General features: G+C 36.2%; 1 protein-coding gene across 3 annotated transcripts in view; it reads left to right on the top strand.

The window, feature by feature from the left end:
• The first annotated feature begins 960 nt into the window (after nt 1-960).
• The window catches only part of Mgat2 (alpha-1,6-mannosyl-glycoprotein 2-beta-N-acetylglucosaminyltransferase), a 105,280-nt gene continuing 79,962 nt past the window's right edge, over nt 961-26,278 (top strand). For 2 of the 3 annotated variants that reach the window (XM_081767072.1, XM_081767059.1), the window contains exons 1-3: nt 961-999; nt 11,383-11,481; nt 23,391-23,446. In XM_081767072.1, the coding sequence (XP_081623198.1) occupies nt 23,416-23,446 (31 nt within the window). In that variant the 5' untranslated portion in view covers nt 961-999; nt 11,383-11,481; nt 23,391-23,415. Of the gene's footprint in view, nt 1,000-1,039; nt 1,133-11,382; nt 11,482-23,390; nt 23,447-26,278 lie in introns of those variants that run through there. The other variant, XM_081767065.1, reaches the window with a different exon arrangement.

Genomic DNA, 26,278 nt, shown 5'->3' with positions numbered 1-26,278 from the left:
TGAGCCACCGCGCCCCTCAAAAACGGTCTTTTGCGTGGCCAAGATACACAGGTAAAATTATCATTATCATCGTAGGGTAAATATTGCTTCAATGCGGTCAACTTCCAAGATAGACAGGTGACCAAGTTACAGATTAGTAAGTATGACTTATGGGGAAAATGCAGGTTAAAAATGAACAGGTGGATAATTTAGAAAGGTGGCTAAGTGAACAGGTTTTACAGGTTTTACTGTATAACTCGTGTTTTGCCATCATAGTATATATTTATTAACAAAGGTTTCATGGATCACACAATGAAATGTTTCGCGGGAAATAAATATTGAATATCAACTCTTGTATTACTTTTATTTATTTATGTATAGAACATTCCTTGAGCTTAATTCTGTATCGTTTTTCGCAAAATTTACAATTCGCACCATAACGCGAAGAATGCAATAAGCAATTATAGCTGCTGGCTGCTGTAAAGATTACTGCGAACTAAAATGGATAATTTCGCAAAATTGAGTGTGCATTAACGCAACGCAAACATTATGGAATGTCATTACAATTGGTATGCCGCTTGGTATCATGCTAGAGGAAGTAAGGAGTTGCCATCCCCCGATAGCATCGTAAGGCCCCAGACACGTTGCATTATAATGTAAGTCAAGTAATACAAAACTGTTATTATCGGTATATAAAAAGTATACCTACCATCCCAGAAAAAGGTTTCTACCCCTCGCTCTTGCCCAAACCTAACATTGTCACTGATACCGATTATCGCAAACTAAATTGTGTTTTCTGCGTTGCATTCACGGAAGCAGTCTCGGAATATTCCTGGAAATCGCAAATTATTGCATAAACCGAAACGGAATAAAGCCCATCAATAAAATCTCAAAAGAAGGCTAAGACTTTTCTGAGAATCATGAGGTCAATTTATGGTAAGTTAGTGTTTATTTTTTCTTCTTTCTGTTTGTTTGTATATATTCTGTGATAATGGCTAGTGGAAGGTGGAAGTGAAAATGGTAAGTTATTATTATTTGTATTAATACTGATGTATTTACGAAACATGTAAATGACTCAGCGGCATCTTTTTATATAATAAGGTGTGGAATAAGTAAATATATGCTTTGCATTTCTCACGAAAGCAGTTAGCAGGTTGGTATATAATTTTTTGGCATATGAATTCTAACCTTGAATGACATAACGATTCATTCGCTGCTCTTGTCGTAATAATGTAATTATATTACAAAACTATTGAAACGTAAATTTCACTTCCCGTTTGTTTGTTTGTAATAGTGATTTGAACGAGGAAGTGAATTTGTGTTGTGGCACATATTGCAAACGGTAAGTTAATGTATAAAATCTGAGTGGAGTAATTTGTGCAGTAGTTCGTAATAGATTAAGATCTAATATATACGGTTTACAAAGAAAGTTTTTGAATCTTTGGTAATAGTTGGTAGATTAGAGTTAATTCTGCAGAAGGGGGCCAAAATTTGGAAAATGTACAGGATAAATACCTTGGTAGAACAAGTTCCAATTTACGTAGTAAGGGAGAAATCGTGTGAAAGTAAATCTATATAGAATTTTTGTAAAAAATATTAGAATGTACGAAAGAAACCAGTAAGATTTATGGGTAATGACACTTCTGTACATACCCAAACAATAGGAAGTAAATGGGAAAATATTTATAATTAACTACCGTATTTTATTTCTGTGATGGGACAAAAGAATGATCATTTCGAAGGATATTTATCTATATTTTTTAGGCAGCAACAACGAGAGAAAACATACTAGTGCATAAGATTTTATTGGATATTTGAAGTATGTACAAACCCATAAGGTTGTCAATGTCGCTTCCTATTAAACTAACGTTGTAGGAGTTGAAACCTAACCTATCAAAAGGGGTGAAACCTAACCTATCAAGAGGGGTAAATTTCGTTAGTTAATATTCCGCAAGATCAAATAGTTATCTGAAAGTAAAACTGTAATTATTTAAATATATTTCAGAAAGACAATCGCCAAAATTAAATGTAGGAAGGAAATAAGTTATAACTAATTAATTCCAAGTAGCACAATGCAAAAGGTTGACGTAACACTTCGTACTTTCACTTTTATCGATCCTCGGTGCAGTTTTACTATACGGATCCACAGGCTAAAATGTACAGAAAAATTTGGGCAGGTCTTTAATTTGCCCATTTTATGTCGAGAACAGAACCCAACCAACCCCTGCGGGGCTTCTAACCCGTCCCTAGTCCTATTGCTACTCCTACTCCTACTACTACTTATATTATGGATCCGTATAGTAAAACTGCACGCGATCCTTTTCCAAAAGTACTATTCGAATATCCAAATAACTAATTTCAACTCATACACGGTAAAATGAAATATCAAAATCATTAAAAATTGTTCACAAAATTATAACATTGATCTTCAGCAAACACTACAAGAAAACTACGTGCTGACCATAGCCCGTGACCAAGTAATTCACTCACAGACATGACACATCGGATAACGTTGCATCACCAACCAATCACAATGCTTTAAAACCTGGCCCGAAACCAGCCATAGAGAATTGGGGGGGCAAGTCATAAAAGTTCTCTTACAAATGTCTAAATTGTGTTCTCTCTCTCTTTTTTGTATTAATGATTGCATTTTGTATTGAGGTCTGGAGGGACCACGAAAAGTTTAGGGTGGGCCGGGCCCTTCTAGTCCCCCTTTAGTTGCGGACCTGTTTAAAACCATGAATTATCATAGAGTAATGCTAATACAACCAACTCACTGTCACCCAAGACTAAACACATCATCTCGAAGTATGTGTTAACTAGGCATAAAAACATTCTCATTGAAGTGAGGAAAACAATGCGTAACAATGACTCAACACCGAAGCCAACCTTTATATTCAATTTCTTTTAACACGAACAATTTAACGAAAGACGAACTACTAAAAAATTTCTCTTTCGAAGTATGTATTCATTAAAACCTAAAATTAAAAAAAATAGATTGAGAGGGCAAATCCCTCCCAACTAGAGATGCAAAGAGGCCGGCTTTTTTGAATCGATGGTTTTTTGCACAAAAAAGCCGGTTTTTTTTAGGAAAAAACGAGAATTTTGGAAACGCTTTTTTAATTTTCATAATTTTTCTGTTTAAATAGCTTTCTTATAGTATACTCTAAAGTTAATAAAGATTCCATGACTTAAATGCCATATTTCGCTCTGGAATTCGCCATCATGATGGATGGAGCGCACGGTTTATGAATTAAAGTAAACATAAAGTACGTAGTATTTGAGGACAATTTTAGAAGCTATTTAACTGTATTTTAACTTCTGAATTATCGACATTTTTTTCTTCTCTAGATAATTTCTTTTTAGTCATCCGTATTTCACTTCTTAGAGTTTAGTACTCTAGCTTCTAGCACATAATTAAACTTATGTTTTTCAATATATCCATCAGAGCGTACGTTTTTCAATATATCTGTCAGAGCGTACTTCCACATTTCCGTTATACTGTAGCTGTGCAATGATTTAACAATAATCTTTCGGAAACAACCGTGAATACCATTTGATAGAAATAATCAGTATCGGATTTAGAAAAATATTTGGGAGGGATTTTTCTGAATCATGTCTGGTTTTTGTAAAAAAATTCTTAACTTTTATTTAAGAGGAGCTTAAGTTTATGAGTACAGGTATAGCAATTATTTCATTTCGTTTGTATATTCAGCTCTAATCTTCCAGATACAACCTTGAATACCATTTTATGCTATTAATGAGTGGCGGATTTAGAAAAGTATTTTGGGAGGAGCTTTTCGTATTAATGTTTAGTTTTTCTAAAAATTCCTATTTTTTTTATTTGAGGACAGCTTGAAGTTTATGAATAAAGGCAAAACTAATATTTAGTTTGTTTTAGAAATTCCGTAATTTCGGGGTAGAGGCTTCAATCCGAAAGACATCCCCACCCTAACTCTCTTCGCAAATCCATCACTGCTGGTAATTAGTAATAACAAAGATTTAAAAACGATTAGAAACGAAGTCGGCCAGGACTCACAGTACACTCACTATCTCTACATTCACAGATGGAATTAAGAAAAACTTTTGTCAAAATAGTCGAATGCGGGGTTAAATCCCAGACTTCACGATAGAAGCGCGAAAGCTAACCACTCACTCATGTTTGTTGTGCAGTTGTGCTTAACTTAAATGTATTCTCTCTCTCTCTTTCTCTATGGCCACAAAAGCTCTCCATTGTCCTTATCCAATTCAATCCAGTTTCTACTCTGTATTCCTATTTCTGCTAGATCCATCTTAATATTGTCCTCCCATCTGGCCCTAGGTTTTCCTGATGGACGTTTCCCGATTGGATTTCCAGTTAAAACTTTGAAAGCGTTCTTACCTTCTTCCATTCTGGCTGCTTGACCTGCCCACCTAAGCCTCCTAGACTTGATGACTCTAACGATGTTTGGTAAATCGTATAAATTATGTAGTTCCTCCTTATGAAGTTTCCGCCATTCCCTTTCCTCTTGGGTTCAAATATTAGTCTCAGACAGTCTGCGTTCTTCCCTCAGCGTAAGCGACCATGTTTCACAACCATAAAGCATAACAGGCATGATTATAATTTTAAGTATTTTAAGCTTTAAATTCCTTGACAGAATTTCCAACGACAAAATATTTTGAACTGAATAATAAAAAGAATTTCCTGATTTCAGTCGACATTTAATTTCTTTGTGGGTATGATTTTGGTCTGGTAATACTGATCCAAGATATTTGAAAGTATCCACTGTGTCGAAAGTAATAATTGATATTTTAACGCATTCATAATTTACCGTATTACGATCCTTGTGAACATCCATGTATTTAGATTTCTCTGCATTTGCTCATGTCCCGGCAAGCGTTTAATAGGGCCTTTGCATTTCTTTCTATTGTTCTCCTATCAGATTTACATCATTAGCATACTCCATAATCTGGTGAATACCATTCAACCCTGGCCTAGGTTCCTATCTTTGATTTTTCTTATAGCCTACTCTGGAACAAAACTGAATAATAACTGCGATAACGCATATCCTTGTTTCAGGCAATCTCGACGTGGAAGCTCGCATGAATTTTCTTGTTAAAAATTCAGAAACCTTCAGGACTGGGTAAATCGTGATGGTGGTTATATACGCTCAGATGAACCGTCTATTACGTATATGATCCATGAACAGATAATTCGATACTTTCCCGATTCTGAACAAGCTTAAAGAACAGTTACGGTAGTGCATTACGGAATTTGGAGCTTTACCGATTTTGCAGACCTGAAGCACCTGATAGGTGGTAACAGATTATTACGTGTGATCAATCAGTGAAAAATTTGTTAGAAATATTCATACAATGTATATGAAAGTTAAAACTTCACTGAAAAATTTCGAGAATGTACAGAACCACCCAAAACGAAGCTCTTGATGTGCAGATTTCTCTAATGTTTTTCTTTATTTTGCTTCAAAAAGAGGGTGTGGGGTATTTTGAAGTAAAAATACTACATACAATTTGCTAGTTATTTGTGTATCATTTTTTATAGTACTTATTGTATACAAGAAGTTAAAATATTATTACATATATTGGTTAATTCTTTGGAATTCATAATGTAAATATGTTAAGAATTTTAAAAAATCTTTTTGAAATTCTTGGTTTATTTTCGAGGTTTCATATTATTATCTGGGGAAGGTTCTAGATTACTGGTCCCCCCATGTAGATTAGTAGCTGGGTAGGTTTCTTTCTGTACTAAAGTTTATACATTTAACTTATACAGTATTGCCGAGCGAGCGTTAGCGAGTGAAAGCGGGTTAGAGTCCCGCAGGGCACGTTGTTTTCTGTCTTTATTACTGCTCAATGGGAAGGGGGACCAGTAATCTAGAACCTTGCCTATTATCTGCATCAACCACTAATTAAATGAGTTTTGTTGTTGTTGTTGTTGTAGAGAAGCGAAACACGGTCTGCTTTATCAATTTAAAGCAAAATTTTCAAAAAAGCCCAAAATTTTCCAAGCAAAAAAGTGAAGCAGAAAAAACCGATTTTTTTTTTCAAAAAAGTCGTTTTTTCTTTTTCGAGTCCTTGCATCTCTACTCCCAACTCATACTAGATTACTATTTACTAAACATTTAACTATGGTTGACGATTTATAATTAAAACATAACATACCTTCACCGTACTACTTTCGTAACAATCCGACTCGAAATAACAACTAAAGAAGCTAACGATATATCAGTATTATTGGGTCCCCTCTGCGGGACAAAGGCGTTAGATGGACTAGATTTGTTCGTTTGAGCTTCTTAGTACACCATTTAATGTCTTGTTCAGAACTTTCGATTCCATATGCATGGAAAAATTGGAAGAAATTCTTCATTTAGAGAAGTGGATGTACTTGAAACGTCACACAATTAGTGCCTTTGATGTGTAAAGTTTACATATTTTAGGTACGGTAGTTAAACAAATTTAGTATAATCAATTAATGATACATAGCAAACGGAGAATGGATTTTTTTGGTCATTTAACGTATTGTAAAAGACTAAATTTAGTCTAAAAAGAGAGAGTCAAGGCATCGAAGAAATAACTTACTACTCAAAGTATTAACCGAATTAATTATATCAGGAGCCACCATAGTTTCCAACTGCTTCAGTTGTTTCAATTTAACAGGTTTTATACGTTTTGAAAATAAAGATGTAGCTAATACATTTTTGTTTTGAATCCATGTTCATAAGTGCCCGATTGAGAAAAAATGAAATCAGTTTTACGTCCAACGATTATGCCGGTTAGGCTAAAGGAGACGGTGATGATGAGAAATGAATGAAATGGTGGCATGAAGAAAGTGGGAGAACCCCGGGAAAACCCTCGATCACGGTGTTTGTCCACCACAAAGCTAATAAGATAATCTTAAAATCTTCATAGTTACGCACACCATTCGTAATTGCCTTAAACCAAACTACACATGTGTAAAAATTTTAAGAAAATGAGATTTACCATTACCTATCAAATCACACTTCTTTTCGAATTTTTCAATGAAAGTACTAGCCGGTAGATGTTCTGTCGGCTACTGTTTAATGATATCAGGAAAATAGTCATGTAAGTTCAGTAACCAGCTCTGTAGCATTCGGTGCGACAATGATTGGACCGATCACTCCAGTCTTAACCTCACACAATAAGTTATAGGCAAATTTACTAGCGGGAGCCTTTTGATACGCACTGTTCTATTTTATTGAATACTAGCAGCGTTCACCCCGCTTCGCTGCGGTCACCCCGGAACGCAATAAACTTTGTTACTTAGATAATTTTTACTTTTTCGCTTTCAAGTGATATGATAAAAACCATAGAAGATTGCAGTAAATGTTAACATTATATCGCCTGTCATTTATGTTAACCCGCCCCGCTTCGCTGCGGTCACCCCGGAACGCAATAAACTTTGTTACTTAGATAATTTTTACTTTTTCGCTTTCAATTGATATGATAAAAACCATAGAAGATTGCATTAATGTTAACATTATATCGCCTGTCATTTATGTTAACCCGCCGAGTGACACGGTCATGCGGGTTGCATATAAATACGTTTATTTTTATACCTATGATGAACTAACAAAGGATTTGTACGTTATGGACACTTGAATGGTCAATTATCTCAAGACACTGGTAATTAAAAATTAAAGTGATATGATAAAAACCATCTAGGGCCCAAATCCTAATAACCCCCCAAAAATGAAAGAAATTGGTTCAGCCGTATTAGCGTGATGAGCTAACAAAGGATTTGTGCGTTCTCTTTTATATAATAGACTAGCAGCGTTCACCCCGCTTCGCTGCGGTCACCCCGGAACGCAATAAACTTTGTTACTTAGATAATTTTTACTTTTTCGCTTTCAAGTGATATGATAAAAACCATAGAAGATTGCAGTAAATGTTAACATTATATCGCCTGTCATTTATGTTAACCCGCCCCGCTTCGCTGCGGTCACCCCCGAACGCAATAAACTTTGTTACTTAGATAATTTTTACTTTTTCGCTTTCAAGTGATATGATAAAAACCATTATAACGCCTGTCATGTATGTTAACCCGCCGAGTGACACGGTCATGCGGGTTGCATATAAATACGTTTATATTTATACCTATGATGAACTAACAAAGGATTTGTACGTAATGGACACCTGAATGGTCAATTATCTCAAGACACTGGTAATTGAAAATTAAAGTGATATGATAAAAACCATCTAGGGTCCAAATCCTAATAACCCCCCAAAAATAAAAGAAATTGGTTCAGCCGTATTAGCGTGATGAGCGGACAAAGGATTTGTACGTTCTCTTTTATATATATAGATAGGATAGAGTATAATAATGTACAAATTATTATCTAGTCCACATGAATTTTACAAGAAACATTCTCAGTGTTAAAGGTTAAATTGAATATTCATCAGGTATCTTTAACATAGCCATTGTTAACTTTATGAGTACGTTTCGCGATATTAATGGTAATACTTGTAAAGTGCCGTACAAAATTTGGTTCATCATCAAAATATTTTTATTTCCAAGAATGAACCAGAAAGAATAAATTGTTAGTTTTCTGAAACAGCCTATCTCTTCATATGTATGGGACTCATGAGCTCCCTCGTGGCTAAGCAGTTAGCGTACACGGCTTTGGCGTAGGAGACCCGTGTTCTATTCCCGGCGGGAGCTCATGTGGTTCTAATTCCACGTTAATCCGTAGGCCCCGTCTCTATAGCCTTGCTGCTGAAAGGGGCGTTAAACTCAAAATCAACTTAACATCGGACTCATATAACGCAGGGTATTGGGCAAATGGCAGGTTTTGCTCCACCCACGGGACAGCTGTGCCTATTGCAATTACATTCTTTCAGAACCTATAAAGTACTATTCACAAATGCAACTAATTCAATACTTTGCAGTAGTTCTTCCAAAGATCAGTCAAGAACCGCAAACGATTTCGTTTGATGCGACCTAGAAATCATACAGCTTCTTTTTTAGTGTATTAGATCTTTCTGCAGAGCCCCTAGTCAATGTATCAAGAATACCGGCACCGTTGAAAATGCGCTAAGATTTTGCCACTGCGCGAAAGTCAGAACATAGATCTGCCTAGCTTATGGTATGGGTTGGTTTGATTTAAATTTTAAAAACAAGTGAACAGTAGTTAGAACTCATAATTTTTTGTGTCAAAATATTGATTATAAGTTTGTAATTACATCATTAAATAATTCGCGGTTTCTATTGAAATTCGTGAATGAGCACAAGGGAATAGCAACACGAAAGTTCACGAAGTACTGATGTAAATTGAACTAGGAGAGCAGCAATAACCATGGCACTGAAATGTGAAAAAAGAACGAAATACCATGACACTGTGAAAAAGGACGAGAACTTCCAGATTATGCCATCACAAACCACTCCTACGCGTGGTGTATACATGTCATTACTACTTTATAATGTATGGTTGTACTACATGCAATTACTTCTTCGATATATACATAGTGATACATACGCACTACATGATAGAGTGATGTGTATGTGGTGTGATATTTTCTTAATTAATATTGAAAGCGGAAGTGGTAGGTATCTACCACTTCCGGTTGTAGTAGAAAGATTAGGGTGCAGACGGCTAATTTTTATTTATATTATTTTCGGTTTAAATAGTGCCTCCGTAAGCGAACTCAGTTCCTAAGTTTTGATCTCCTGTATACTGACCAAATCTGATGATAGCCCTTCAAGTAGTTCTTGCGATTTGTTCGTCTCGCGGTTGGACAGACGAACAGACACAGAACAGAGTAAATATATAACGGAGTTTTGGTAAGCCAGTCTCCTTAAGGAGGTTTATTTCTAATTGTAGTACTTTTGTCTACAAAATAAAAGTTGCTGCTATGTTATATGGAGTTAGTAAGTTGCTACGTTATACGGATCAGTTTTCAAGAACGGGAATAGGTTTAAAATAAAATAGTGAAATAGAGGAAAATTGCTCACCTACAGATTTAATACATTCTTTATTGAATCGTAAAAGTAAATTACAACTCTACAAGGATCATTCTAAACGCAAAGGAAGAAGCAGAACGATAGAAAAATTAAATACCAGAAGAACAGCTGTGATGCGTCCGGGTGGATGGCATTATCTATCAATACAGAGTCACGTGATAGTATAGGAGTGAATTTAGTGACAGATAATACAACTAATGAGGTGGGACGGTCGGTAAAAGTGCAGGAGAGTCAACGGTTTTAGAGTAAAGAGAAAATATAAATTTCTGGATTTACGACCAGACAAGTTTTCGGATCTCCAGACTATACTTTAGATCAGTGATGACTAAATGGCAGCCTGTGAGTGTTTCATGTGGCCTACGAACAAAAATGTATGTATAGTTTGTCATCCCCTCCCTTTAAAAGAAAAAAAAAATCCATATAATGGAAACTGTAACTACCCATCATGATATACCTGGCTCGAGACTTAAGTGTTAGCTGTATATATATTATTTTAAATCTTGGATACCAAACCCGTTCTGCAAGGCAGGGACGTTGGTATCGTACCGATAGATTACGCAGAATATGACATTTAGAAAAGTGTGACATAACCCATTCAGTAAACCATCAGCTCGGGGAGAGGGAAATGGCACCTTGTTTGGTTCCTATGTGGTGTGGCCCGCAGTTCATTATAAATGGCCTTCACTGCTGTAGACCGTTCTAGCAGGAGTCACATAAATCTACAGTTACATATAGTCGTTACAATTATTCTGCTCACAGTGTAGGTCGCTTGCCGGCCGTCCACTACAATCCTCCTAATCTTTTTATTTTAAAAATTTCCCTATTTGATTCCCCATCCATTGCACTCTTCTTTTACTTCGTGTTTAACTTTCAGTTGTATGTTCTGTTACATTATTAGATAATTTCTTCTTAAACATTTTAACTAGTTTCTTTGCTAAATTATCTCCAGAACTTTGCTTTTCTTCCTCACTTGTGCTGATATTTCCTTGAGTTTGTGTGAATTTCGAAAGCATTCAGTCATTTTTGATCTTGACTATTTTTATATCGGTGTAGCACAAAACTTCACAAGGAACATCATTTTGTGAGTCTTTTTCGTCATTCTTGAAGTAACGATAATCTAAATATACTCCCCCACCTTTGAAAAAGACTTCTTTCCCTGTTTCATTCCATATTTTTTGTTCATAATTCAGATCTTCATTTATTATACGAATGTCACAATAATACAAGATATTTAATAAATTGAATTTAAAAACCGAAATTAAAGTATTCCTATCAAAAGGCATGAGCAAGAAGATATTGCAGTAGAATACTTCAATCGTAAGTATGCATTGTGTGAAGCTAAATACTTTTGAGTAAAAATGAGTTGTGAAAAGTATTCAGTATTTATCTTTTTTTTTTTCTTTCTTTCTTCTTTCCTTTTACAGAATTTACTATACTAAAATGGAATATCTTTGTAGCGGGAAGAGTTGACCAAATACGATGACAAAAGAAGATTTAGCGTTTCTGTTATATTTATCATCAAGGTAAGTAATAATATTATTTCCTTGATACTTTATATCTAAAATATTGAAAGTCAGTGTGGTCATCTGTACCTGATGTAAAATTTACGTAAATTTTAAATTGCCAAAAAATTTGAAAAAAAAAAAAAAAAACCTTTTTGTTCGTATATCTTTTCTCTTAGTATATATTCCATTTAATCAACTTTAATATTTTCTGCTTTAAATACGATTATTGTAGTGGATGTAGTGCTCCTAGCCAACAGGAATAGAATTGAATGAAGAAAGAGATCTTGAATCAACTTTCAGATTTGAGTAAATCTACTCACTCACCCATTACTACAAGGGTTGGCTAAAAAGTAATGACAACATTGTTATAGTCCGATTTGGCTTTGTGCACAGAAGAACACCTGTTAAAATTCCTTCGATGTAATCGCCTCCCATGTGTATCACCTTCTGCCACACGCATAGAAGGCGTCGTACACTTATTGTCGATGTTCAGCAGGGACGGCCATATGCTGCGGATGATAGTTTCTCTTATGTCGTAGTGCTTTCGGCGAAGTGGTTCCTTAATTTTGGCGAAAAAGTCGTCACAAAGTTCCTGATAACATTGTTGTGTATTACATCCATGTGACATTTCAATCTTGAGCCACCCACGTTTCTTTCTGAAATTGTTGTGGCGCTTCTACTTTCTTCTTCTACTTTGCAGCACTGCTGCTTTTGACTGAATAAAACAATCGTTAATACTCGCTACACTTCAATGCCTCGTTCCTTTATTAGCTACGGAAATCTTACAACGCTGAGACGCACCTCTGTGACGTGAGAACAGTGATGTTGTTATTACTTTTTATCCAAGCTATGTAAATCTCTAAAACTATTAGGAGTAAATTGAAGTTTTCGTATTGTTTACGCAGATATGTATAATAATAATGTGGTGGATACATTAATAATCGGCATCATCAACACCGAACCAGACACCACAATAATAATAATAATAAAAAAAAAGAGAGAGAGAGAGAGAGAGAATTCCACGTACCTTGTGAAATACTTTACTACACGTGTACTACAATAAAATCAAACATTTGTACAGGATGTGTGAAACTATTTATTTCCTTTTTATATTAGAAGTAGAGCCTTGAAATTTTATAGAAATGATCTCCTTGTACCCTCGATTGCAGACATGGTGGACGTTAACAAATTCTGCCCCGAGAAGGAAAACGGTTGTATTAGAAGTGTTGTTGCTACTCTTCAGAACTCCAAACTTATTAAAGGCAGAATTTTGTATAAATATTTCTCATGTACACAAGGCTGATGGTAGGATGTTGTTTTACGAGATATGATCCCTAAGAAAGGAGGGGGTGAGCATTTACGTAACTTTAGTGGAATTGGACTTCCATCAACAACTATTTCGAAACCACGAATATATATATACCAGCCTTCGGCTAGCTGAGAATGAGTCCCCGGGACCCGCATTTGCTTGATCTGTGCCCTCCTGCTTCTCATATACCTAATGTATCTCTCATCTTAAGGAATATCTGATATTTTGGTCATTTTATTATAACAGTTGCAACAACCAATAAATAAATAATATTAAAAAGTGAGATTAAGGGCACATTTTAAAGTTTAAGGTAACTTGCTAAAAAGAAAGTGCCTCGCCCTAGCTAAAGGGGAACAAATCGAACAAGAGGAGAACAGAGAGTAAGAAGCAATAGCATTTGCTCTATAATAAGTCCTGAAGAATACAGGCGACAGCAGGGTAAAGTGGAGGCTTAAGAAATAATATAATAATAATAAAAAAAAAAAACACCATTTTTTCCTTCGAAGAGAAATGTTAAAAAAAGAAAAAAAAACTTTGAAATCGTCTTGAATTAACATGTCTCTACTTTTAAAGGATTTCAAGAGATGGACATATTTTAACAATTACAACCTACACCGTTGTTTCTTCCCTTTTAATTGAAACACTAAGAAATACTGAAACACGTCTTGAATTGAAGTATTGAATTCCATTGCATTTGTCTAGGGAGTTACATAGGTATTACAAGAGAAACGTGGAACACCCTGTTTCGGGCCTATCGAAGCATTTAAAAGAAACACAACACAAATTCATGATTCAAACAGAGAAATTCGTTATTCAAAATTTGCAGATTGCTTAAGAAGTCCACAATTAAATTTAGTTCGACAAGATGTTTCTAAACACTGTTCTGTCCGTTGTTTTTACTTTCGTGGTGTTTTTATTATTTTTCTCCCTGTTTTTAACTTCCGCCATCAAGGCTTAGGAGGAGAGCCGAAAGCTTGGTAGTGCAAGGGGTTCTCAGGAATTACAGTTACTGTAAATAGAATGGTTGTGAAAATTCCTGAGCGTGTTAATATTATGTCTGTAATTATTAGTTTTTAAAATAACAATAATGGAAGGCCAAAGTTAACAACCTGTGAACTGCACATGATTATTACATTGCACACACTCGTTGAAAGAAGAGCGATATGGAAGAAATTAAGTACATCTTCCAGGTAGAGAGGTTTATACATTGCTCGATGTTTTAGTGTATGCCAGCCTGGAAATAGTCAATTTATGGTTATTATTCGGAGGTGGAATTTTGCCAAATATTGTATTTCCTGTACTTAAAATATGTTAAATACAAACTTCAATTCGGTGCTTGGCGTGGTAGACTCAGATTCGATTCGTGGTGAAAGCTCATTTGATTAGAATGCCTCGTTAAGGTGTAAGTCCGTGTCTCATACTTGCTGTTGAAAGAGACGCTAAACTCTTATCTAACTAAATTAACTCACTACTTTTAATGCGACTAGAGCCGTCCCATAGAATTATTGTAACATTTTTGTTTGAAATGAAAATAAAAGTACAAAAACTTTTTAAGGAGAAGTGGGTAGAAAGGATTCTTTGAAGAAGCCTGCACTTGTAAAGATAAGTAATTCTGGTTGCTGCACACTCAACGAATATAGACCTAGTAATGTGTGTAAAATGTTACTATCTGATATAACTTTCAAATGTCTGAATGAAATTGAATGATTTTTGCGTACTATTATACATCATTCGTTCTTGTATAAGACATATAAAAACTCTTTCAATTCTGTTAATGCATTCTAATAGTCTAGGCATCAACTTCACAAAAGTGCTCTCCTTTTCGAGTTTAACGGTAAATCATGTAGCAATTTGGCATCCTATATTTTTTGAATATATGTCCATCACTGATCACAAAAATGCCGGATGCCAGAAAAAGCACCTCACAGGAGGGGAGGGGTGGGAGAGGTAGGAAGCCGAAATTTTAGCCGTTTCTATTATTCACTATATCTCCGTAACCATTGGAGCTCGGGCATCCAATCTTTTTTCATTTTGTTTGTCTAATTGTCTTCTTCAATTTAATTCTAGTGCATTTTTGAGCTAAATATAATGGTTTTCTTGTTATTTTCATTTTTACTCAGTATTTGTTGCGCGTGACGTCAGTTTTTTAGCCACAGATTCTTTACAAGATCGAATTCGGAAAAATGTTTCCTCAAAGTTTTTCGTCATTTTATGCTCTTTCTAAAAATGTATACTTATATTAGTATAGGATTAATAGTACCTGAGTTATAAGCGACTTTATTCTATCGTGTACGAAACTGATCACGGCGCGGCCCAAGAGTTACCTTCTCACAAACGGTAGATATTAGCAGCTGATGATGATTAATACATATATAATTTTGTCTGCCTGCAAGTATGTAACCCTGATGATTAGGTCTGTTTATAATCTAATTAAAAATATCCAGTTTTAATATCAATTGAGGAGCTTTTTGGAAAATATCCCTTATCAAAACAAAATTTCTCTGAAGAATAAAAAGAGAGCTGTCTCTAGTACATAGTATGAGAAACTATGCAAATTGTTTCTTTATACGTGTCTCTGATACATTCTAAAACATGCACGAACATGCAGCTTTCTATTCATTTTTCTGAAAAAAATCTTGTTTCGACAAGGGTTGTTTTTGCTACAAGTCCTTCGATTTATGTACTACAATGGTACTGAGCAAAATAGAGCAGGAGCCAGATTTCAAAAGTATTTTCAAGACAGAATCATGAACAGTTTGCCATCCACGTTTTTTTTTTTTTTGTTTTGTTTATATATATATATATATATATATATATTACCACCTTTCCGTCTTTAATACTTACTGTAACGTTAAGAAGAAGAAAAAAAATAAGATATGCCTAACACATTTTATAAATGATCAGTTTTTAAACTGTAAAATCTTTTTTACAGAAGAAGCACTTGCCTATTATTAAGAATGTGTACAGTTGCTATAATACAATAAATCTGTAATAAGAAACGTAATAGAAGGAAACCATGTACTTAAAAAATATCTATACAAGAGAACAAATTATTTGATTTCTTGAATTAGTTCTCAATAATATTATGCCACTCTTATAGCTCGAAAAAGATAAAGAAATTTGTGATGTCTTTAATGCATCATTCACTCTTCTTCATCACTCTATTCATTAACTGATATTGAATTTTTATACTCGCTCGGACAACTATGCATTGGAGTTCACAAGAAACTGCGATTCTTACATTTGCATTTCCAACTTACACACTTAAGTTCTTGACAGCTACACATGGTAATCTCTAAACAAGCCTTGGGAATATCTTCGAGTGTTTTCAGAACTGGTCTCAGAATTTGGTCCTCCAAGTACAGTTCGGAGGCTTCTGGCCTTGGTAGATAGATCTCACACTTACCAGCGTTTCCCAAATTACTGTTTGGTAATGGAATCTCTTTATATGTTGTTTCAGAGCATCACTAGTTGGAGGTAATTTCTCTAGACTGTATTTTATTAACCTTGAGGCTCTTGGTGAAAATCAGTTCTGCAGATTGAATAACGTTTGCTGATAAAGGAATCTGTCTTAAGGAAAATAAAAAAATACAGTTCTTTGAGTATCTAGACCATAGGTAGATAATGCATTGCTTTAATTATCACCTTCAGAACTCTTTGTTGCTGTTTAGGGTAATTTTAAATATCAGAAGACTGTTAAGTCAAACTTCGAGATCGGTGTTCAAAATCTTGAAAGGAAGCATGAAGAAGCAGATTCTATAATGATACTTCATGTTGTGATTCACAATCCAGAAAGAATTGTTGTGATGAGTAGGAATACCAATGTATTTCTGCTGTTGATACACCATCATGACAGAATTTCATGTAAAGAATTGTACATGATGGCGGGGTTTCAAAGACAAGAAGGTTTATTCCAGTTCACCACCTTTGCAGCCAATTATCTGAGACTGAGAAGAGAGGTAATGGCTTATCACGCTCCACTTGGATGTGACATAACGTCATATCCAGTTGGAACATCAAAGATCAAGAACCGTCTACTCACTCATATCAGAAAACTGTGACCTTTTATTTTCCTTAGGACAGATCCTTTATCAGCAAGTGCTATTGAATCTGCAGGACTGTTTCTCACAAAGCTCCTCAAGGTTAATGCGAAGATTTGTGATTAAGGACGATGACGAAACACTCGAAGACGCACTACTTCTGAAAAACCAACACATGTACAAAATGAAGATCTTCAAGCAGCAATTGAATCGAATAGTGGCCAGACGTGAGGAACTTGGACTACAGCTCAGTGTGAGTAGGAACACCGTTCGGCAGCACCTCATCAACTTGGGAAGCACTACAAGTTGGGTCGATGGGTCCCACATGATTTGACTTCGGGCCAGAAGACAACGCAAGCAGACACCTGTATTTCTTTGCTGTTTCGTCTGAGGAAAGAACAATTTCTGGACAGTGTGTTGACATGTGATGAGAAGGGGTCCTATACGAAGCTTCACTTCGTCTTCATCGTTGGTTAGCATCCCATGAACCGGTTTCAAAATAGCGGAAACCAGCACTGCATCAGAAGAAGATCCTCCTGCGTGTTTTGTGGACTGCTCGCGGCATCGTGCATCGGGAACTGCCACAAGCTGGTCAGAGCATCAATGCGACTGCGTACTGTTAGCAATTGACCGTGTTCAAGAAAATTTCAAAAATCTGGAGCCAGCACTTCTGAATCGCAAAAGGGTCCTCCTGTTACAGGACAAGCAAGATGACCCGGGACCAGGGTTTGCCCAAGTGGGCCCAGCCCGAAAAAACAAAACCTGGTGTTTTTTTCGGGTTGGACCCACCTGAAAAAACCCACCTGGGTTTTTGACCTATTTGTTAGTATATTATTGGTACAACTAAGGTGATCACATTGTAAGTGATTTTCATCAGATTTTAGACTTCCCTTGGGCGAATTAGAGGTTTTCACGTTAAGGTAGACAACAACATTCAACATACGACCTTTGTAAAGTTCTGAATGCACTGAATGAATTTAAAAAAATATCTTAGCTTGAGATAGTTATAGAACAAATTAATGTATGGTTTATGCTAATAGCCTATTTGAAGTAAAATAAGCAATTTTGTACTTTAGAAAATATTTTCCGTGAATAGTGTGCTCATCTACTCGGCGACACCGAGGGACATTATCACTCATACGTTTGATGGGTTTAAGGTCATAGGTGCCGGTACTAATAGTACATATGTATATACATTAGTAAAACTATTAGTATTATTTCTTACCTTTAATGTAAAACACAAGTTTCTTCAAATAAAATTTGGTTCTCCAACAATAATAGTTTAGTTCAGTCATTTGTTGCTACTCTTCAAATAATTATTCTGTAGAATCAACACCAGCAATAGCGTAAAAATTCTTGTCAAATTTAAGAAGCTTAATGCTCGGGGTTCCGAAGACTACGTACCGCTTACTATTTCAAGTGCTGAGTTCAAATTCCCGTACTAGCGGAAGTTTTGATGTACACGCCGTGAAAGAAGTGCTCGGGAAATAAAACGCAGAAGGGTCGGAAATGAATACTTCAACAATAAAACTATTTATTTTACGCTTAAGCCTGCCATACGTCCCGTAAAAAACGGGACAGTCCTGTTTTTGGGACCGAGTGTCCCGCGTCCCCGTAAATTTAGTCGTGACAGGGAAATGTCCCGTATTTTAACTCCGTGCCATTTCTGCTATCAATATCAGCTTATTCGAAAAGTGAAAAACAAACAAACAAACAAAAGTCTCACATTGGATGGAAATCCTGTAATTAGTGAATGAACATTATGCTGTTGCAGGTGACAGTTTCGAGGAAGTTATTACACCACCCTGTTCGACTTGATAGCGAGTGAAATTTGCAATGCTACTTTTTCGATTGCACTTTATGGAAACTCGGATACTTTCCGGAACAAAAAAAAAAAAAAAAAAAAAAAAAAAGGCTTTGTGTGTTTCTACATTTACAAACACAGGGAAGGTGACTGACCTTTTCTCCAGCAACACATTAGATAAGTTAACAAGAATTATAATCTTTTTCAGAGGCTAGGACACAGAATTGTGCTTTGGTCCAGGTCTTAGAAAAATGTAAATCTGGTCCTGACAATTACACACGACACAAGGAGAAAATTCAGCTTTTCATTAGATTAAACTGACGAACGTAATTTTGGCAAATACAGCCATGTAAATAAATGTTGCTAAACGCGCGAAGAATATTGAAGGTAGGTTGTACCACTGATTTAAATAATTTGCATATTGTTTTCCTGTAAGCATTTTTATAGCACATCTTAAGTTTTTAGGCATCTTCAGTCCGTACAATTAATTGCAGGGTACGAAGAGAGAAAAGCAGCTGGTGCTTAGTGAACTTTCGCCTATTATATTCTTGAAAAAAAAAAAAAAAATAAAATGAAATCTTTTAGTTTTAGTCTCACGTTTATGCCTGCTATGCTCAAGGTGATGGTGATGATGAGAAATGAATGAAATGACGGAATGAAGAAAGTGGGAGGAAACGTAAAATTCCCAGAAAACCCACGCACAAGATGTTTGTCCACCACAAAGCTCACTTGGCGCGAGCTGGAATCGAATTAGGGACTCCATGCACCAGAGGCGAACGCTCTACCACTGAACCACCGCGGCCTATTATACTTTTGTTCATAACTAGACTACAGTTCATTGCATTGTGTTGGAAAGTTGAGGGGGATCTGAGGTGTCCCGTATTCTCATGGAGAAAATATGGGAGGTTTATTTACGCTGGAAGATGTTAATTTCATATAAGACATTTTGAAACATTTATTTATTTCGTATAACATGAATTGTATCTTTGTTTTATATTAATAGACCCCTTTTGGTATTCATATTTGGCGCACGTCAGTCAGGCTTCTGGATGACTTCATCTACATTTGTTCGTTTGTCTGCCGAGCTCCTTCATGGCTAAGCGGTTAGTGTACGCGTCTTCGGCGTGGGAGACCCAGGTTTGCTTCCCGGAGGGAGCTTATGTTCGGATTCCGTGTTAATCAGTAGGTCCCGTCTCATATAGCCTCGCTGCTGAAAGGGACGTTAAACACTAAACCAACCCAACTCGTTTGTCTGCCTCTACCACACGCACTACAGGGTACAACTTCCGGCCTTTTAAGTAAAAAATTTTCAGAGTACAAGCACGAGACACTCTAAATTTCCTGTATAGATTTCGGCGGCATACCAATGTAAAATATCAAAATGGCGGCCATTTTTTCAAAACAGCGAGTATCCACGCTACGAAGCGCAATTTTCAGTCTTTTAAGTTGAAATTTCGACGGTAAAAGCACGAGTTACGCTAAATTTGCTGTATAGATTTTCTTGGCAATCGAATTAAAATTTCAAAATGGCTGCAATTTTTTTAAAACAGCAGTGAGTAGACAATTGTTGCAAGTTGTGACAATGACAATCTTGAAATATAAATCACATTTTAACACTTTTAATCCAAAGACATTGAAATATTTCGAAAAAAAACAAACGAAAATACCCGAAAAAACCCATATGGGCCCAAGTGGGTTGGGCTTTATCAAAAAAGCCCGGGTTTTTCCAGACCCTGCCCGGGACACCATTCTAGGCTTGGGATGGGAAACTATTGAATCCGCCATACTCCCCGAACGTTGCACAGTCCGATTATTAACTGTTCCATTCCTTGGACAGTCACCTTAGAGGACGCCAGTTCAAATCCCTAGTAGAGGTGCAAATGCACTTGGTACAATCTTCGCTTCACGGCCCACCAAGTTCTTCCGCGATGAAATCCATGGCCTTCCAGAACGTTGGCAGAAGGCCGTCGATGTTGATCGGAACTATTTTTGATCTTCCAGGTGCGTCTAAGGTGACATATCGATGTTCGAAAGTGGTGACAGAAAAAGCGAGAGAACTTTCGTGGTTACCTTTATATAAGAGTGGAATAACATTATTGAGAACTAATTCTAGAAATCACATAATTTGTTCTCTTGTGTACAGATTTCTTAAGTATATGATTTCCTTCTATTACGTTTCATATTATAGATCTATTGTATTATTGCAACTGTACACAATCTTAATAATAGGCAAGTGCTTCTTCTGTAAATAAAATTTAAAAGTTTAAAAACTGATCATTTATAAAATGTGTTAGACATATCTTATTTTTGCTTTTTTCTTACCATTACAGTAAGTATTAAGAGGGAAAGGTAGTAATATATATATAAAACGTGGATGGCAAATTGTTCTTGATTCTGTCTTGAAGGCAATATTGAAATCTGGATCCTGTTCTATTTCGCTCAGTACCGTTGTAGTACATAAGTCGAAGAACTTGTAGCAAAAACAACCCTTGTCGAAACAAGATTTTTTTCAGAAAAATGAATAGAAAGCTGCATGTTTGTGCATGTTTTAGAATGTATCAGAGACACGTATAAAGAAACAGATTTGCAGTTTCTCATACTGCGACTAGAGAAAACTCTCTTTTTATTCTTAAGAGAAATTTGTGTTTTGACAAGGGTTACTTTTCGAAAAGTCTCTCAATTGATATTAAAACTGGATATTTTTAATTAGGTTATAGACAGACCTATTCATCAGGATTACATACTTGCAGGCAGACAAGATTATATATATATTAATCATCATCAGCTGCTAATATCCACCGTTTGTGAGAAGGTAACTCTTGGGCCGCGCCGTGATCAGTTTCGCACACGATAGAATAAAGTCGCTTATAACTCAGGTACTATTAATCCTATACTAATATAAGTATACATTTTTAGAAAGAGCATAAAATGACGAAAAACTTTGAGGAAACATTTTTCCGAATTCGATCTTGTAAAGAATCTGTGGCTAAAAAACTGACGTCACGCGCAACCAATACTGAGTAAAAATAAAAATAATAAGAAAACCATTATATTTAGCCCAAAAGTGCACTAGAATTAAATTATAGAAGACAATTAGACAAACAAAATGAAAAAAGATTGGATGGACACCCCTACCAGATCCGAAAGCAAAGATCCATGGAAAAAATTATTATTGTGTGTATGGTGTGATTATCGAGGTAATTTATCTACGAGTTATTGAAGTAAAATTTAACGATTACTGCGAATATATACGTTCAGCAGCTGCAAAGAGTGAAAGAGGAACTCAATGAAAAACGTCCTCCACTCGTCAATCGGAAAACGTCATTACTTTCTATCACAGTGGGCGACCACATACAGCAAGGGTGACCCAAGAAAAACTTCCTGAGCTTGGAATGTCTGTTTTATCACACCGACCGTACTCCGCGGACCTTGCTCCGACAGATTACCACATTTTGTGTTCTTCACAAAACTTTTTGAATCGAAAAATCTTTAATTCTGAAGAGCAGCTCAGTCTCTCTGTCGAAAATTTATTCCAGTCCAGTTAACCACATTTTACAAGGGAGGAATTAATAAGTTGTCAGGAAGATGAGAGACGGTCGTACATATTGAGTTGATACATAAGTTTGTGCGGTTCTTATATTTTGTATATTATTTTTATTCTGCTGTTCTGTTAATTCAAATACAAATACAACATAGATATAACATGAACATATTCTTCGAGTGAAACAATACATTTCATACATTTTACTGTCACTCACATTAACTCAAATCATTTAGTGATGTATTCACCTCCACTATCTATGACCTGCTGCCAACGTTCAGGTAGCAGTTCAATACCTCACTTGTAGAACTGTTTTGGTTTTGACTGGAAGAAATCTGTTAGCCATTGGTCAAGAGAAGCTTTTCTGTGCTGTTTTTTCAGCAGTTGCTTCATTCCCGTACACTGCATAAATTGTTCTCGCAGCTTCTACTGCACTGGATCCTCCGTTAAACTTGAAGAGTAAAATGTCACGGAAATGATCACTTTTCTCAACTTGACATTCCATATTAGTTTGTCTGAAATATATGCAATAATACGTTCACAATCAAGAAAACCTGTGTTTCACAACACTCCAACTCCAAACTACGGTATAACAACGAAATAAAGATAAACAATCGCTTCACGCCGCATTATTGCCAACCCAAAAGAAAACCGAACGAACTTATGCACTGACCCAATAATAGTGGTGAATACATAATAAATTAATATAATTTTGTTATTTAATAAAAGACAAAACGGTAGTTATTTATGACTCAACCTAATACTTGGAGCAGTTGAAACGTGTGCATGGGAAGTTGAAAACCACACTGCGACCATTGAATGTGAAACATAAAGGTGTTATTGTTCTTGAGGATAACATTGCTACCATCACCTGTGACACCATTATTTGACTTGGTTGGGCAATGCTAGTATATTGCCATAGTCCCTGGATATTGCATCATTATCGGATTACAATTCACAATGGCGTAGAACCTTCAGTGACTCATTTCCGCTGTGGATTATTTATGTCTCCTTGAGCATTGGGGTCAGGTTTTTCTGCTGATGAAACTGTTTGATTTTCAAAGTACGTCTTAATTTTTGTTGTCGCCATTCTTTTTGTAAGGTCAGAATCTAACATACCATTTTTGAGTGCCTCATAATCATATTCTGCCAATGATTATTGTTATACATCATTGCGCATTTTCTGTTTGTGTGTTATAGTGTCTATGTTGCTATATTCTTTTTGTATTTTAGATGGATAATTCTACCGGATCGTTAGATGATTCCCAATAAGCTTCATTCCATGCGTGGTAAGTACTTGGCCTGCTTTTATGTATATGTGTATTACTACTTATACATTCCGATTTACTTTCACTTAACCCTCCGTCAGACGCAATGCATTTTATCACACTTAAACGAGCGAACTGTGTCTTTCAGGTATTTGGTCTAGGAATTAATTCGTGCGGGTGGACAAGAGATGGCGCAACGAACGGAGCGTCCCACAGTTCCGTGTATCCACACATGTGTTGCAAACCCCTGTCATCGCGTATCGTTCGTAGTATAGGGCAGTGGATTAAAGCGTCAACAACACCAGTTTGTAGTTAAGTGAACATGGCGCAATTTGTGCCTGATAAAGTGTTTTTGCGGGGTGTCCTGCTGCATTACTTTAACATGCAGAAAAGTGCGACTGAAAGTCATCGTATTTTGGTGGAAGTGTATGGTGACCATACTCTAGTTGAGCGAACGTGTCAGAAGTGGTTTGCACGGTTTAGAAGTGGTGATTTCGGCTTGGCAGACCAAGAGCGAGCTGGACAGCCAAAAAAATTTCAAGACGAAGAATTGACAGCATTGCTCAAGCAGGATTCGTGTCAAACGCAGGAACAACTTGCAGCAGCATTAGGCGTTGATCAAACAACAGTCTCCAAACGCTTGAAAGCCATGGGAATGATTCAAAAGATGTCACATTGGGTTCCACATGAATTGAAAGACAGAGACGTTGAAAGACGAAAAACCATTTGCGAATTGCTGCTTCAACGACAGAGCAGAAAGGGGTTTCTGCATCGAATTATTACGGGTGATGAGAAGTGGATCCATTACGAGAACCCTAAACGAAAAAAGGCCTGGGTGAAACCAGGTGAACCAGGTCCATCACAACCAAAACGAGATATTCACTGTGCAAAGGTTATGCTGTGCATATGGTGGGATATGAAAGGTGTGGTGTACTATGAGCTGCTGCAACCGGGTGAAACTATGAATGGAGAACGTTATCGACGACAATTAATGCGTTTGAAGCAAGCTCTGGCCAGAACACGACCAGAATGGGAGAACAGACATGATAAACTTATTGTTCAACATAATAACGCTCGCCCATATGTCGCAAAACCGGTCAAAACCTATTTAGAAAATGTCGGATGGGAAGTTTTACCCCACCCGCCGTATTCACCAGACGTTGCTCCTTCGGACTACTACTTGTTCGATTGCATGAACAACGATTTGATTGGACAGCGGTTTACTTCTTCAGAAGATATCGAAACATGGGTCTCTGACTGGATCGCTTCCAAGGATGAGGACTTCTTTCGCCACGGAATCCGTACATTGCCTGACAGATGGGCGAAAGTGGTGGCTAGCGATGGACAATATTTTTCTTAAGGTATTTATGTATTTTGTGTTTGTACTACAGCTTCAATGTGTGCGTACCAACCGCACGAATTAATTCCTAGACCAAATACATGTCAGAAATATTACTGTAAAGTCCGTAATTTTGTCATACCAAGAAAATAATTGGTTCCAGGTACTGGATCATCTTCATCAGATTCTCCATCGTCCTGCTCTAATGCAGCAGCGTCCTTTCGTTCTTGTATATATTCTTATCAATTAGTATCACTGTTGTCCTGATGATTGTCCTCACTATCATTAAAATAGAATATTTCAACAAACATACTATTTCATCAAATTCGAGACACTGTTTACTCGTAATTTTAATTCCCAAACCTAAGTATGGAAATTAAAAAGAAATGCAGGAAACATGGTGATACAGAGTCTCAAACTTAAAAAGTAATAATAATAATAATAATAATAATAATAATAATAATAATAATAATAATAATAGAATATAAGTCCTAAGTTTTCAACAATCACATACCTGGACGCAAAACAGGAGATATCTCAGACATGCTATCTGCCTTCTACAATGTCGAATGTGCAGCTGTTTATAGGTCATGTTGCTCAAAGGTATTTAATACTTGAGATTGTTTGAAAGCGGGTCCAACACTGCCAATCAGATGAGATAACCGAAATTGAATCATTTATGCCTCTGATAGATATCAAGGGTTATTAATGCTTATAATGAAGATATTCGTAATCCTAGTTCTGTGTTGTTGAAAACAAAGTAAATATATAAGAATAAAAGATTAATTCAGCTATCTAATCGAAAATAGTTTTACATAGGTCACGTCGTCACGTCGTAGGTTGTATCAAAACCACAGGAAAGATATACAAAACAAAGCTATTGTCTGGGGTTGTGAAGTCGCTGAACAGTATTCTGTTCAGGACCGACAGTTGTATCTTTAAAGATGACTGCATCCCTTTTAAAGTTTGAATTGCACAGAAGTGGCTTCATAGTAATCTCTAGAAGATTGCTGCTTACTACGAAAGTCATCCCCGAGGCCCGATTTGAACACGTTGGCCTACGAGTTGTGGGACAGGGTAAATGTAAATGTGCTATACCGTACATAATAATTTGAGGGGAAATAAATGAAACAAACCAGGAATAGTTACATGAACTATGTGCCACAATAGATTAACGGCCATGTGTGTTGTATTCGTACAGAGGCCTTTCGTTGAATTGTGTTCGGTGTTCGGTATTCAAGTCGTGTATGCGTGTTTATGAACAGACTTCTCATTTCAAACCTGACACAGCTTAAAGTACGGGTACATCTGTGTAAATATTCTTTTATGTAGACTGTGGAAAGCAATAAAAGATTTAATTTCTTTCAAGAAGCTTTCTTTCGAATACATTATCCTTTCATCCTTATATGTTCTCTGTGAATTTCACTGAGTCCAAAGCACATAGCAATAATGAACCTACACTCTTCTTGTTCTTGTGCCAAAACATAAGAACAACTTCACATCGTGGTGTTGCT

This window comes from Thermobia domestica, chromosome 1, assembly GCF_964235325.1.
Source record: "Thermobia domestica chromosome 1, izTheDome1.hap1.1, whole genome shotgun sequence".
Classification (NCBI taxonomy): domain Eukaryota; kingdom Metazoa; phylum Arthropoda; class Insecta; order Zygentoma; family Lepismatidae; genus Thermobia; species Thermobia domestica.
The sequence above is the reverse complement of the archived record's forward strand: the minus strand, read 5'-3'. Positions and strand labels throughout refer to the sequence as shown.